Genomic DNA, 17,500 nt, shown 5'->3' with positions numbered 1-17,500 from the left:
TTATTAATTATACTTGCGCTCAAATAACTATATGAACACACTTCAATTTCGTCAATCGGTAGTTACTATCTGTACATGCCAACCATTCCAAACTGCATTTACAAATAATTTGCAGATCCTACAATTTTCCACTTATATCATTTGTTTGTTTGTATGGTGTTTTCACGTTGCATGGAACCAGAGGTTATTCAGCAACGGGACCAATGGCTTTACGTGACTTACGAACCACGTCGAGTGAACTTCTATCACCAGAAATACACATCTCTAACCCTTCAGTGGAATGCTCGAGGATCGAACTCGTGGCCACCGAGGTGGCAGGCCAAGACCATACCGATCACGCCACTGAGGCGCTGGCTTCACCTATATCTACTGCCAGTTCTCACTTTTGCTCCAGCCATGAAGTCGCACAATCTTGTCTCAAATTTAATTTTCATCAAAATAGTCACACTGTGTTCAAACTTTTAATTGCACTTTACAACTTATCCTCTGTATAATAACATCACAATGTCCTCTTTGCTAAAACTTTTAAATTGCTCTTTAAAACCCATCCTCTGTATAATACATCAGCAATATCCTCCTATTGTTTGAACCGCTCTGGATAAGCTTATCACTGCAACAATATATCCTATATAGGAAATAAAAGATGAAACTTATGAGAATAATAATTTTCAGAAAGTACAAACTTCGCCCACAACTGCGTAATTCAATGAACAAACGTTGACAAGGCTGGTACTATAGTATATTCACATCAACCGTGCATTTGATGTCTAGGCCCGTCTCTTACGACACTTCTGATTGGCTGTTGATAAGCCAATCCCAGGGCTGGAAACTCTCAGTCTCTCTCCAGAGTTCACATAGGCAGAATGTGTCTTCCACCTCTCCTGAGGGATACCTCTTTCAAACGTATCCCTCAGGAGAAGTGGTACATACATCCTGCTCGTGTGAACTCTCGAGAGAGACTGAGTTTCCAGTCTTGTGATTGGCTTATCAACAGCCAATCAGGAGTGTCGTAAGAGACGGGCCTAGACATCAAATGCACGCTTAAATGTGAATTACTTTTTTTTTTTATTTATTTAGTACTAACCGAACTTCTTCACCGATTAACTGCTTTTAAGATCAATGGGGGAAGAAAAAAAAATCAGGAAATAACAGTCAAATTGAAGGTGTCAGCCTCACTTCCGGGACCAGAAGACATATTTAAAGACCACTTTTCCCCCAACTTTGTCTATTGTTTCTGTAAACGGCGGAAAACGAAAGTTTACGCTTCCCGGAATGTTATTAGATTCAGCGATACTTCGGTTGTTTTTATGGAAATGCTCCATGTGAATAACATATTTTCTCTGCTTTATTCGACGAGCAAAATGCATTTGGGAAAAGAGGAAGGAAGGATATCGGGATATTCCAATGTGTGTGTGTGTATGTATGTATGTATGAATGTTTATGTAAAGTATATATATATATATATATATATATATATATATATATATATATAATCACACACACACAAATATATATATATATATATATATATACTATATATATATATATATATATATATATATATTATATATAAAACATATAAGTGTGTATGACCGCTCACCTATCCAATAATTATTTTGTGGCTGATATATGCGATGGTTCATCGGACATATTATTATTATTATTATTATTATTATTATTATTATTATTATTATTATTATTATTATTATTATTATCATGGTACTAGCTGGGATAATTCTGATGTTGACCTGCCAAGTGGGGATACAACTTTAGGAAAAATAATGCACCGAACAAGAGGGATGGACCACAATAATGGCTCTCATTAGGCTACAAAGACTCATTCGTATTATAGTGAACTCTGGAAGAATCACGAGATTCCGGAATAGAAAGGCATGAAAGGAGTAACAGGAGGAAGACTTCGCAGTTGCACCATGAAACAATAATGTTAGGCGGTGGATAGCAAGAAAAAGGGGCTGAAGTTAGAGGCCGAAGGGAAGGTGCAGAGAACTTTTAAGTAAGGCCTTAAACCCCTACCCCTTTACGGGACACACTAGTAGTGATCAGGGGTTCCCAAACTGCTACTCATGACCCCCAAGGGCTCATGAGCCTTTTTCTGGTGGTAATGGAGGATCCATGATTTTGAGGAATTTCATGATACTTAGGAATGTTTGTCAGTTTGTTTATATTTAGTTTTTAGATGCTGAAGCAGGGATGCGATGTGCCCTGAGCCACTTAGACCCGCGTATTGATTTGCTTGTTTCAAAAAAGCAAGTAAATCTTTCGCATTAAAATACATGATTAAATCAGTCCTTGTTAATAAGCATTAATAAGCATTCTTGTTTGTTGTTATTGCTCTCTCTGCTGTGATTAATCTTTAATTTAATGTTTAAAATGTATCTGCTCCATTGGAAATGAATACGTTTTCAGAAGGCTTATAAAGGCAGGGGTTATGGCAGGTTTGGTACTACTGAAAGGTCTCACGTACTGGAAGAAGTTTTGGGAACCACTCCACTAAATGATAAGCAAGAGAATCGTGAGGGCGTTGAAATATATCTCGTGGAGGTCCTCCCGTTTTGGCAGTATGTATTATGACCTCATACTGATGACTCACATTAAGTGTTCTTGCCCTGGCTCTAACTTCTCTCTCTCTCTCTTCTCTCTCTCTCTCTCTCTCTCTCCTCTCTCTCTCTCTCTCTCCCTTCCAACTGCGACCACCAACACCGATTCGTTCAAGTCAACAGAACAGAATAGAATAGAACACAGGATTTAGGCCAAAGCCCAAGTGCTGGCACCTCTCAGGTCAATCAGCGCTGAAGAGGAAATCGACAGTAAGAAAGTTTGAAATGTGTATCAGGGGATAACCTCGCAGTTGCACTATGAAATAACTGTTAGGAGAGGGTGAAGAGCAAAATGGAAGAATGAGAATATGAACGTAGAGTCAGTCAAGTCAACAGAAGCTTGCTAGATTTTAGACCCTGAAGCGCCAATATCGTCCCTCCTCGTCCGGTTCAAGAATCGAAATTGGGAGCTTTTGGTTTGACACCAACGCTCCAGAACATTGAAAAAAAAAAAAAAAATCTGAAATCTTAGCTGATGAAAACCCTTTTGAGTCGCACGGCGTTGGAGGTGATGCCGAGAATAATGAAGAAATGATTGCGTTCCATCTACGCACTTGAATACACACGAGCTAGTTTACGTACTTCAACTGATATGAAGACATTAATTCAGGGAAGACATACGCCCTAGCGCACTGTGTCAACAAAGACGTTCTCGGGGGGAAACCTATCAACAAGTATTAGTACACCAAAACAAACCCAGATCAGCGAACGCATGTCATGAATTTGCCGACACGTGCGGGGCAAAGTTCACGGGGAACAGGTCACATATACCATAGACCGTCCTTTAATATCTAATTCGTTCTCCCTCCGTACATATATGAAAATATATAAATTCCGAGGTAGAGCGAATTAGATATTAATGGACATTTGTAGCTCGAATGATTTATATGAATCACGGTGATGCGATAAGTATTCATTTCAAGGCTGCGTTGGTCAAACGCTCGAATCGGCTAGCATGGTTGAGGGGGTTTCATATCGATTCTAATTACGAAAACGCCGAGATCGACGGTGATTTGTAATGGTCAGAATCGATATAAACTTATTAGCCTCTCTGCTAGCCGAGTCGGTAGGATCACTGTCCGTTTCTAATTTCGTTTCCCGTCCACTGGACGGTGGTTAGATCCCATGGGGGGACGAAATCATTATCAACTAAAGATTCCCCCTCGGTACATATATGAAAATATATCAATTACGAGGTAGACCGAATTAGATATTAAAGGACATTTGTAGCTCGAATGATTTATATGAATCATGGTGATGTGATAAGTATTCATACATACATACATACATACATATATATACATATATACAGAATGTATAAAAATAAAATATAAATAGCAAACAGTATATATACATAAAATAAGACTACGTTTCTATGTAAATAAAATAAATAAATAATTAAATAAATGAAACCGTTCACAATCTTGAAAATAACAGTGTAAAAAAAGCAGAATCCAGTTTGGCTTCGAGTGGATCGGATATTAGCGTTCTAAAACTGATGTGAGTCTGGAGAGAGAGAGAGAGAGAGAGAGAGAGAGAGAGAGAGGCGAAAAAGTCAAACGAATTACGAATGCCGACAAACTTGACCAGATGGGAGTAATAAGGAGAGAATCCAGAAGAATGAACGAGAGAAGAGGGAAGAATCTGCCCGTGAAGTGTTTTGTGAAGGCAAAACTAATTAGAACAAGTGGGGAAAAAATGGTCAGGAAGAAAAATGCACATGACGTACAAGGAAATGAATAAAATGGAATAGACTGTAGAATTTAGGCCAAAGGTCAAACGCTGCGACCTGTGAAGTTATTCAGCGCTGAAATTGAAATTGAGCAGTAAAAAGGCCTGAAAGGTGTAACTGGAGGAAAACCTCCGTAAGATGTTTGTATGGTGTTTTTTACGTCGCATGGAACCAGGGGTTATTCAGCAACGGGACCAACGGCTTTACGTGACTTCCGAACCACGTCGAGAGTGAACTTCTGTCACCAGAAATACACATCTCTGACGCCTCAATGGAATGCCCGAGAATCGAACTCACGGCCACCGTGGCGGCAGGCCAATACCATATCGATCACGCCACTGAGGCGCTGGTGGAATATAAAGTTTAGGCCAAAGGCCAAGCACTGCGGCCTATGAGGTCATTCAGCGCTGGAAAGAAAATTGGGAGTAAGTAGGTTTGCAAGGCGTAACAGGAGGAAAACCTCAAAGCAGTTGCACTATGAAATAATTGTTAGGAGAGGGTGGAGAGCAAGATACTATGAATGGAAGTACAGTAAAAGGAATGAAAGGGGTTGCACCTAGGGGCTGAAGAGATACCAATAGACTTTATCAAAATCTTATTTTAACTTAATAAGGGGGAGAGGTTTATTCTTAAAAGGTGGAGGATTCCTCAGCCTTGGATCAGGATTCCGGTTTTCAAATATTCTTGCTTTAATTCTGTTGAAAAAATACAGATAATTATCGTTTATTGTGCTGGAACGTGGACTGACCGATGTCATCATTAGTATGGATAAGTTAATCTTAATCCAGCAGTTTAGGGATGAATATGGTAATTAACGTTGCCTTCGTTAAATTTTGGATCGATGTCAATGTATACTTAAAACTATATATATATATATATATATATATATATATATATATATATATATATATATATATATATATACACATACACACACACACACACATATATATATATATATATATATATATATATATATATATATATATATATATATATGTGTGTGTGTGTGTGTGTGTGTATCCTACTCTTTTCTCTTACAGCTGTGCGATGCCGACGCAATGCCAATGAGCCTATGAAATGGAGGCTGCAACATATATATGTATATGTATGCATGTATATATGTATATATGTGTATATATATATATAATATATATATATATATATTTATATATATATATATATATATATATATATAATATATATATATATATATATATATATATATATATATATATATATATATATATATATATATAGCAATTTGGTGTGAAGGGGAAGGACAATTCTTCATTCCTTTCAAAGTTTTTTATTTAGCTGCGACGTTTCAAGACGTTTATTCCCATTTTCAAAGCTATATAATAAAAGAAACAGACATTAAAAAAACAGACTCGTAATAGAATAAAAGAATAAAGTGTTTTTTACATACAACATAAAATCAGTACAATAAAAAGGAAGAGTGTTTACCAAATGGTGCTGAGGGCACAGACCGAGTGACAGTTCGGGCCAGGAATGCTTCGACTTAAACTCACGAGAGGTATAGAGGTGTTGATGTGGTCTGAGTATTTAGTTGAAGGACAAGCTGTTTAATAAAAAGCGTTTCCAAAATTGCCGGTTGTTGGTCGTTAGGAGTTCGGCCTATGATTTTAAAATCCTTGTAACTGACATCGAATTTACATATTTTTGCATGTTCACGTATGCAAGAGAATTCTGGATTTGATAATTTAACACCAGTTCGATAACTCACACCTCGATGAGAATCCAATCTCACTTTTAACAACCTGCTGGTGGATCTGACATATTTCCCCAGGTTACATCTGGGGCAATTAAATAGGTAAATGACTCCCGAGGTCATCAGAGGGTGAAGGGTCTCTTTGTATTTGAAAAGTGATCTTATGGACATTGGATTACTTTCACTGGCCTGGGTTCTAATTTTTATATTCATTGTTTTTATAATTTTAAACTAATTTCCTTATCAACCCTCTTCCATAGGGGTCTCGGCATAACATCTGACTGACACAATTTCTATAATGAAATACTTTACCTCCATCAGTACTTTATTGATAACTGCTTTCCATCCAGATTGTTTCACAAACATCTTTACAAATTTCTGAATAGTATTTTCCATCCAAAATGTGAAATACCCACAGTACCTAAATTACTACTATATGCAAGCATCTCTCTCATTCATGATAAAAATTTCTATAGAGAATTACGGCAGATAATAGATAGTTTTTTTTACCAGCAATTGACCTAAAGCTAATACAAAGAGATCCTTCACTCTCTGATGACCTCGGGAGTCATTTACCTATTTAATTGCCCCAGATGTAACCTGGGGAAATATGTCGGATCCACCAGCAGGTTGTTAAAAGTGAGATTGGATTCTCATCGAGGCGTGAGTTATCGAACTGGTGTTAAATTATCAAATCCAGAATTCTCTTGCACACGTGAACATGCAAAAATATGTAAATTCGATGTCATTTACAAGGATTTTAAAATCATAGACCGAACTCCTAACGACAAACCACCAGCAATTTTGGAAACGCTTTTTATTAAACAGCTTGTCCCTCAACTAAATACTCAGACCCCCTCAACACCTCTATACCTCTCGTGAGTTTAAGTCGAAGCTGATCCTGGCCCGAACTGTCGTCACTCGGTTTGTGCCCTCAGCACCATTTGGTAAACTCTTCCTTTTTTATTGTACTGATGATTTTATGTTTTATGTAAAAAAACTTTTTATTCTTTTATTTTATTCCGAGTCTGTTTTTTTAATGTCTGTTTTTTTTTTATTATATAGCTTTGGAAATGGGACTAAACGTCTTGAAACGTCGCAGCTAAATAAAGTACTTTGAAAGGAATGAAGAATTGTCCTTCCCCTTCACACCAAATTGCTGTTTACTGGATTGATAGAGCCCACCCTCAACTTCGCTATATATATATATCGTATATATTATATATATATATATATATATATAATATATATATATATATATATATTATAAATCTATATATATATATATATATATTATAATATATATATATATATATAATATATAATATATAGATATATAGATATATAGATATAGATTTATATTTATAATATATATATATTATTATATATATATATCTATATGTATATATTATATCTATATATATTATATATATATATATATAATATATATATATATATATATATATATATATATATATATATATATAGATATATATATATATATATATATATATGTGTGTGTGTGTATGTCGAGAACTGTTCCATACTCACATACTGTTACTACTGTTACCCCATCTAGGATACCTCACGACGTATGTGAAGCTCATACAACAAGAAAGCAAATTTACAAAAGAACTAAAGACACTCCTTTTCTGCAGGACTACGACACTGACGTGAAAACACTAAAAAGGCAATTATAAAATATACGAAGCAATTTATTTTGAAAAACGTACAAGGGCCCGCCAGAGAGGGCCCCTGGGGAGGGCTGTACATAAAACCCGAGAAAGTGAAACGAAAGTGAAGCGAAAGTGAAGTGTAATGAGGAGCAAAAAAAAAAAAAAAAAAAAAAAAAAACAGCAACAAAAATCCCTTACCGTATCCTTCGAAGACTCCGTGCGTCAAGAAAAGGGGCGCCCTCTCCGTTGTGCTCTTGAGGTTAAAGGTATCCTTGACAACTTTGGGATCAGCCATGACAATCACCCAGACCCCTCCCATCTTCAGGCTGAAAACTTTCCCGTAACGGTCGACCATCTTGGAGAAAGTCAGGTACGGGGCTTTGGGATCGATCCACGGTAGGTAACCAACCTAGCAAGAGGGGGGAATGGTTATAGGTTTAACAGGAGGGTTGGAGTAATTACACTTGAAGAAATGCATTACAATTACAATTAATTTCAAAAATTGTATATTACAGTTACAATTACTCTCAAAATTGTAAATTACAATTACTTTCAAAATATGTAAATTACAATTACAATTACTTAAAAAATGTAAATTACAGTTACAATTACTTTCATAAAATGTAAATTACCATTACTTTCAAAAAATGTAAATTTCAATTACAATTACTTTAAAAAAGAATTGAAATTACTTACCATTACTTTAAACATGTTAATTACCATTACAAAAAAATGTAAATTACTTACTTATTAAAATAAATTACAATTACCATTACTTTCAAAAAATGTAAATTGCAATTACAATTACTTTCAAAAATGTAAATTACAATTACAATTACTTTCAAGAATTGTAAATTACAATTACCATTACTTAAAAAATTACAATTACAATTACTTTAAAAAAATTACAATTACATTTGGAAATAGCAATTACTTTACAATTACAATTAACAACATATTCAATTACAATTACATTACAATTACAGCTGATTTCGGTGCGAGAGTAAACTCTAATCATTGGCACAGGAGACAGTGTATTGAGGCGAGCAAATCGAGCTAACAGAGTTACATCCTTTATTTCTAGAAGTGTAAGTGATAGAAGAAGAGCAGAGGTCAAATTAAGAGTAGGCCGTCCCCGGGTTACGACGGGGGTTCTGTTCTTGAGAAGCGTTGTAACCCGAAAATCGTTGTAAGCCGCAACATCACCAAAAATCCTACGAAAACCTTACTTTTAATGCTTTGGGTGCATTCAAAACTATGTAAACTGCATTCTTATTGCATTTAGCATAAAAAAGACCTTCAAATATTGATTATTTTGCACGTTTGGTGTCATATTTCTTCTGCCAGATGAGCGTTGTAGGTGTCGTAACCCTGGAAATAATTTCTGATGAATATAATTGAAAAGCGCCTTAACCTCGGAACGTTGTAAGCAGAACCCATCGTAACCCGGGGACTGCCTATTTATTAGCAGTAGTTAGGCCATCAATCCTAATACAGCCTGATCCTTACCACTTGAATTTTATAATTACAATGGAATTACTAATTATATCCTCCTGTTATTAATTAAATTACAATTACTAGAATTAAATTTTCAATTACAATTACAATTGCATAAAATTCTGTAAATAAACATTTTAATCAAATTACAAGTACAATTACTCCAACCCTGGTTAACAACATTCGAAAGAGTGCAATGATTGCTATGGATGGTATATGGATAAAATGTGGAATTTAGGACAAAGGGTCAAGTACTGGGACCTATGAGGTCATTCAGTGCTGAATGGGAAAATGTGAGCAGAAAGGCTTGAGAGGTGTAACAAGAGGAAAACCTCGCAGTGAATGACCTCATAGATCCCAGTACTTGACCCTTTGTCCCAAATTCCATATTTCATCCATATACCATCCATAGCAATCATTGCACGCTATCAAATGCTGTTAACCAGGGTTGGAGTAATTGTACTTGTAATTTGATTAAAATGTTTATTTACAGAATTTCGTGAAAATTTAATTGAAATTGAAAATTAAATTATGGTAAGTAATTGTAATTTAATCAATTACAGGAGGCTATAATTTGTAATTTAATTGTAATGATAAAATTCAAGTGGTAAGGATCGGGCTGTATTAGAAGTGATGGTCTAACTAGTGCTAATACATGCTCTTTTAATATGACCTCTGCTCTTCTATCACTTGCACTTCTAGAAGTAAATTATGTAACCCTATTAGCTCGATTTGCTCGCCTCAATACACTATAATCAATTGAAATCATTAATAAAGAGAGGTTGGGTAGCAAGATGTGGGAGAGAACATGAATGAAGGTACAGTAAAAAGAATGAAAGGGGTTGCAACTATTGTAACCAAGTGCTACATTTGTAACTTCCGTTCGAAGAGTATTTTAATCCTTAATAATACTTGGTAGTTACATGAATCAATATGAGAATTTCTAAGAGTTTACCGTTTCTCGAATTATACTTCTCATAATGGAAATGCGCTGTGTTCTTATTGAAGGCTTTATTTACAGAAAACCAAACGAAATATGATACACTTATGGCGGCTGCTCTAAATTAGTTCAAACTGAAGCGTCATATTCGAGGCCAATTGTCTAATTTTCCCGATCGAAAAACTCACTTAAGATAACCATCTTTCGAAGTAATGTCAGCTTCGAAAATTAACTGAAGCTCTCATATGAATTAGGAATAACTTTAAAGATTTTCATAGAGTCTTTTCGATGAGACGATTATGTCAACTCACAATCATATTTTGATATGCGAATATTAGTTGCATGAAATGAACTTGGTGAACAATCTACGATGGAAGTACTTGAAAACGATTTTAATTTGAAGAACAATCAACAATGGAAGTTATCTAAAACATATTTAATTTGAACAATCTACAACGGAAGTACTTTAAAACTATTTCAATTCGAAGAACAATCAACAATGAAATTAATTTAAAACTATTTTAATTTGAACAATCTACAGTATAAACACTTTAAAACGATTTTAATTTGAAGAACAATCAAAATGGAATTAATTTAAAACAATTTTAATTTGAAGAATCTACAATGGAAGCACTTTTAAAACTATTTTAATTTGAAGAACAATCAACAATGGAAGTTATTTAAAACGATGTTAATTTGAACAATCTACAATGGAAGTACTTTAAAACTTATTTTAATTTGGAGAACAATCAACAATGAAATTGAAAACAATTTTCATTTGAAGAAGAATCCACAATGGACATTCACACTTTCAAAATCGATTTTAATCTGAAGACAAATTTACAATTTGAAGTCCCTTTAAAGCGATTCTAATCAGGACAAGTTATAGACACTCCGTAACGATGAAGCAAACATCTAAAATCACTAACCACTGGCAGGCCCATCGGACCTGGTGGCATCTTCCAAAAGGGAAGCCACCACTTGGAGACAACGGTAACGATCAGAAAAGTCACCAAAACACAAATGAGGTTTTCCGAAGCGCCCGGCCCTAGCAGCCAGCCGAGCGTATCGAAGTCTACCAGACTCCACTCCATCTTGAACACTAAGACCTGAAAGAAAATGAAACTGATTAAACGTTCGTAAAATGGGGATGAAATGCAGCTATTGATAATAGTTGATTTATGAAATTTTGCCTGTCAAGCTAAGCTCTGTGACACTTTCGCCCATTCAGGGCTTAAGACAGTGGAGAGAGAGAGAGAGAGAGAGAGAGAGAGAGAGAGAGAGAGAGAGAATCGTTAGGGCAGGAAGACGCATCTTGATTGTGGGAATGACCGAGAACCCAACTGTTGCCCCGGGAAGTAATAATTAAGAAGTGTTAGACAAGACAAGACAACCGAAAAAAAAAAAAAGTGGACGCATGTCAGGGTAGGGGTAGGGACCAAGGGATGCTGCACATACCAACCCCCCGGCCCACGGAGAATAATGCTTATACATAATTACAAATGCTATCATCAGACATCATTCGAAGGTTTCATAATAAATTAAGGTATTAATATCAAACGACACTTCCTAGCGACTATGATTCGATTCCTGAGCCTCTTCTTTCTTTATAAAATTTCTTCCATAATGTTACAGATAGAGAGAAGTATATCTTAGTTTAATTAACCAGACCACTGAGCTGATTAACACCTCTCCTATGGCTGGCCCGAAGGATTAGATATTTTTACGTGACTAGGAACCAATTGGTTACCTAGCAACGGGACCCACAGTTTATTGTGGGATCCGAACCACATTTTATCGAGAAATTAATTTCTATCACCAGAAATAAATTCCACTGATTCCGCGTTGGCAGAGCCGAGAATCGAACTTCGGTCCACCCGATTGATAGGCGAGCGCGCAAACCACACGTCCAACGAGGAACTTAGAGAGAGAGAGAGAGAGCTTGTCATCATTAACATCACATAGAAGGACTCAAGTCAGCTGGATAAAAACTGTTTGAAAGCGAAGAGCTATGGCTATGCTCGGTCACTAGATACCAAAAATATCCCCATACACAACAAACAGCTCATTATTTTTCAGATGGAAACAGACACTTATATACTCGGGTACTGATATAAGTGACGGATGGTTCTAGCATATTCAATGAGTCAATGAGAAGTCAGATATTTAGTGTTTTACTGCGGAAGACTGAAGTAAATTTCTGGTGCGCTAATAATCCCTTGAAAAAATGACAGGGATGAATTACCTTCCAGTCGCTTCTCTTGGTTGAACTGAATTGAATATAGATTGTAGACCAAAGGCTAAGCACTGGGACCTATGACGTCATTTAGAGCTGACATACAAATCATCAGTAAAAGATTTGAAAGGTGTGACGGGAAGAAAACCTCGCAGTTGCACTATGAATCAACTGTAAGGAGAGGGTAGAAAGTAAGATGGAATTAAGACAATATGAAAGGAGGTAAAGTAAAAGGAACGAAAGGGGTTACAGTTGCAAGGAACCTTAATTAATGCCTTAAGTGCAACGTATAATATGCACTGACGGCACTAACTCCCTACGGTGGCTGTTTTCAGTTGACATCATATATTTCCTCAGTACCGTCAACCCGAGATAGTATTCTCTCTCAGCTTGTTTGTATGGTGGTTTTACGTTGCATGGAACCAGCGGTTATTCAGCAATGGGACCAACGGCTTTACGTGACTTCCGAACCACGTGGAGAGTAAACTTCTATCACCAGTATGCACATCTCTAGCACCTCAGTAGGATGCCCGATAATCGGACTCGCGGCCACTGAAGTGGTAGGGCAAGACCATACCGATCACGCCACTGAGGCGCGCTCTCTCTCTCTCTCTCTTTCAGCTTGATTTCTGATATTCCTTCCTATAGGCTTTCAAAGGGGTACCTACCCATGTCTATCTAATGCTTTCTTTAGGCCTGGATTAAAGAAGAGCAACCAGATTTTGTCCTTCATAAGAAAAATATGTTAACTATACCCCTTAAATCACAAGCACAGTAATACCAATATACTGTATTGCATAATTACAAGGCCAAGAGTCACTTTTTTTAATGATGACGAGGCCGAGAGTCACTTGTCTTTTTTTAATGATGATAAGGCCAAGAGTCACTTGTTTTTTTTTATGACGACGAGGCCAAAAGGTACTTGGTTTTTTTTAGATGACGGGGTCAAGAGTCGTTTCTTAATGATGACGGGGCCAAGAGTCGCTTTTTAATGATGACAGAGCCAAGAGTCGCTTTTTAATGAAGACGAGGCCAAGAGTCGCTTCTCAATGATGACGGAGCCAAGAGTCGCTTTTTAATGAAGACGAGGCCAAGAGTCGCTTCTCACAAATGAATGAACGGAGCCAGAGTCGCTTTTTTTAATGAAAGGACCGGGCCCGAAAGAAGTTCGCTCATTTTTCAATGATGACCGGAGCCAAAGTCGGCCTTTTTAATGAAGACGAGGCCAAGAAGTCGCTTCTTCAATGAATGACAGGAGCCCAAGAGTCCTCCTTTTAATGAAAGACAGAGGCAAGAGTCCGCTTTCTCAATGATGGACGCGCCAAGAGTCGCTTCTCAATTTTTGAGACGGACGCCAAGAAGTCGCTTTTAATGAAGGGACGAGGCAGAGCGCCTTCTCCAACTGATTGACGGGCCAAGAGTCGGTTTTTAATGATGACAGAGCCAAGAGTCGCTTTTTAATGATGACAGAGCCAAGAGTCGCTTTTTAATGAAGAAGACGCAAAGAGTCACTTTTTAGTGAAGACGAGGCCAAGAGTCGCTTTTTAACGCTAGGATGCCCAGATCTAGCAATGTGCCTTGATGCCCAAAGGGAGTCATTTTGACTCCTGTGCATTTTTAATGTTATTTCCTGAAATATTTTGCATTTTATTATTATTTCTCATATTTTTACAGTTTTGTATGCAAACGATGTAATATTATTGGATATGATTCTCTTTTATTATAATTAAGGATGCTCAAATTTAGTGATGTACTTGGATTATCAATGGGAGTCATTTTGACGCCTTTATATTTCTAAGATTACTTATTGAAATATATTAATTGTACTATAATTTCTTACATTCGTTATTATCATGAATACAATCGGTGTAATTTTATTGCATAACAGATGTCATATTATTGGTCCCAGGTAAAAATCATAAGCGCTTGATTAGACAAGTATAACTTTCATTTTTGCTATAATTTTGGGAATTACAATTGTATTCCAATTTTTGCAAACATGAAGAAACTAAAAGATATCTTAGAAATAAAGACAAATAGGTAGCCTAGTAATCATACAATATGCTAATAATGATTTTTTACCTTTCGTGCAACTACCAATAGTGCAATTCTTCTTACAATGTGTCTTCACTTGGCAGTACTTCTTTAGGTCTCCTCTTTGGTCATTGTTTTCTCCATTTCCTTTATTATATCCCTTCTCGTCCAATTTCTTCCGTGACTGTATATTTACATCTGCTAATTCCTCTGACAATTGTTCAAATGAACTCTTTCCTGGTAATTTTTCCTTTGTCACTTCCTGATAGATGGTCCATGCATTTATTGCTGCCAGGTCCAAGGTGTTTTGAAAAGAATGTATAGGCAACCGCCTTGTGCTTGTTCTCACTGAATACTTTCGAGCCATTTGGCCCAAAATGTCAACTCCATATTTAATATCGTTGTAACATTTGATTGTTTTTTGGTGTCTTCTTTGCATTATTGGCTAGGGCAGCATCTTGGTGGAGAGTGCTAAGAACAACAAAATTTTTTTAGCTTTTCTTTGATAAGCTGTTAAAGTCATATCATCAGACTTGTAAATCTTAGTTGAGTACACCTTGTCTTTCATGGTTTTCACTGTGACAGTCACGTTTCTTCTTTTTTTTTCATAGTCCTTAATATACTGGCTCCCTTTTTCTTTAGTAGCTTAGCTAAGTTGACAGATGTAAATTAGTTACCTGTTGTGACATTTCTCGTTTGGTCAAATAGGGCTCCATTTGTCGGACGACCATCTCTTCTCTTCTATAGGACGATGCTCTTCTTTCTCTACGTGAGGAAAACCATTCACCAGATATTTACTCTCCTTATCTACAGCTAACCAATACTTCTGACCGTATTTGTCAAATGTTGATGCCATGAATTGGGTAAAAGGGTATCTTGCCTTACTGGGGAAGAGCTGCTCATCAATAGTTATAAAAGGCCCAGGTTTGTAGCAAGTAATACTGTTATCAATAAATTTGTTCCACACTGTCGAGAATATTGTAAATTCATCAGTTTTGAGTCTCAGAGAACGTGTAGATATATAGCCAAATCGCAAAACCTGAAGAATTTCACAAAATCTATTCCTTAACATGGCTTGCTTGCATAGTGGAATACACCAATGTTGCAAGTACGAAATTTGCTTGAATCATGAGGAAAATGACTAAAACAAATGAGGAAATTTGGAAGGAAGAAATATGCAGGCCTAAAATGAAACAAACACTATATTAGAGTTGAATACGTTATGTAAAAATGATTAGAAAACGAGATTTACATTTTTTACTCGAGTCTCGCTGAAAGGATTCAAAACGACTCCCTTAGGCATCCATTAAAAAACTGAAAAATTAATATCTAAAGTAATCCAATATACCCTTCTATAGTTACATGATGTGATATACTCAGAATCATTAAAATTCATAGAAGGATTCATTGAAATATGAGAAAGAACAGAGTCGGGAGCATTTTGAATGGTGGCAAGGAGTCAAAATGACTCCATCGGGCATTCTAGTGTTAATGAAGACGAGGCCAAGAGTCGCTTTTTAATGATGACGAGGCCAAGAGTCGCTTTTTAATGATGACGCGGCCAAGAGTCGCTTTTTGATGATGACGTTGCCAAGAGTAGCTTTTTAATGATGACGAGGCCGAGAATGGAATGGAATACATAGTTTAGGCCAAAGGCCAAGCGTTGGGACTTACGAAGAGGTTATTCAGCACCGAAAGGGAAATTGAGATTAGGACGGTTTGAAAGGCGTAACAAGAGGTAAACTCGCAGTTGCACCATGAAACCATCGTTAGCAGAGGGTGGATAGCAAGATGGGAGAGCGAGAGAAGATGAATGGTGGTACAGTAAAAGGAATGAAAGGGGTTGCAGCTAGGGGCCCAAGGGACGCTGCAAAGAGCCTCAAGTAACGCCTACAGTGCACCTGCATGAGGTGCATTGACGGCACTACTCCCCTACGGAAACTTGTCTTTATAATGATGACAAGACCAGGACTCTTGTCTTTATGATGATGGCGAGACCATGACTAGCTTGTCTTTAAAATGATGACGAAACCGAGTGTAACTTGTCTTTTTATCGACAGAGATTTTGAACTTCTTTGATTTTAATATTGACGAAAGTAAGTCCACTGGTTTTTACAAACGATAGTTCCTCGTTGGATGAGTGGTTTTCGCGCGAAGCTCAGTTACCAATCCGGTGGTCCGAAGTTCGATTGTCGGCTCGGCCAACGCGGAATCGGAGGAAATTATTACTGGTGATAGAAATTCCTTTCTGGAAATAATGTGGTTCGGATCCCACAATAAGCTGTAGGTCCCGTTGCTAGGTGACCAATTGGTTGCTAGCCGCGTAAAAATAGCTCATCCTTCGGGCCAGCCCTAGGAGAGCTGTTAATCAGATCAGTGGTCTAGGTTAAACTAAGATATACTTGACTTTTTTTTCTACAAACGATGACGAGACCGAGACGAATGAATCTGCATTTCCGATTCGAGGCTGAACCAAATACATTAATGAGATAAATAGAAAAAAAAAGAAAATAAATAAAATAAAATTAAAAAATTATAATAAATAAAGCGAAATAGGATTCTACCGGTCACTTTCCCTTCATACACGATGACGCAATTATGATACTCATAACACTTCAATTCATTTTCCCTATCAACGTTCACTGGAATCAACAGAACGTCTTCGGAGTCATTCACGCTAATCTGTTTAAAACAGGAAAATGCTACCAGCGCACAGTTTATTTTCTCATCAATATTTGTCTGAGATAAGAAAGGCATAGGCTACTGTATTTCATTCTTAACCACAAGGTACGGTCTTGCTAATGACTTTTTATAACGTGATTGATTGATTGTTTTATAGGTTTTAGGCATAATGCCAAGCACTGGGGCAACTAAGGCCATTCAGCGCTGAAACGGAAATTGACAGTGAAAAGATTAGAAAGGTGTAACAGGAAGAAAGCCTCGCAGTTGCTCTATAAATCAATTGCTAGGGAAGATTGGAAAGTAAGATGGAAGAAAGATAATAAGAAAGGAGGAACAGTAAAAGGAATGAAAGT

At 36.7% G+C, this 17,500-nt stretch overlaps 1 protein-coding gene across 1 annotated transcript in view; it reads right to left on the bottom strand.

The window, feature by feature from the left end:
- Positions 1–17,500, bottom strand: part of LOC135198762 (cytochrome P450 306a1-like) — a 179,090-nt gene that overhangs the window by 160,673 nt on the left and 917 nt on the right. Inside the window, exons 2-3 of the mRNA XM_064226671.1 lie at positions 11,125–11,304; positions 7,957–8,167 (exon numbers count right to left, since the gene is read on the bottom strand). Of these exons, the coding sequence (XP_064082741.1) occupies positions 7,957–8,167; positions 11,125–11,289 (376 nt within the window). The 5' untranslated portion in view covers positions 11,290–11,304. The remainder of the gene's footprint in view (positions 1–7,956; positions 8,168–11,124; positions 11,305–17,500) is intronic.

Source organism: Macrobrachium nipponense, chromosome 22, assembly GCF_015104395.2.
Source record: "Macrobrachium nipponense isolate FS-2020 chromosome 22, ASM1510439v2, whole genome shotgun sequence".
NCBI classification, from domain to species: Eukaryota; Metazoa; Arthropoda; class Malacostraca; order Decapoda; family Palaemonidae; genus Macrobrachium; species Macrobrachium nipponense.
This window is presented reverse-complemented; position numbering and strand designations above follow the sequence as displayed.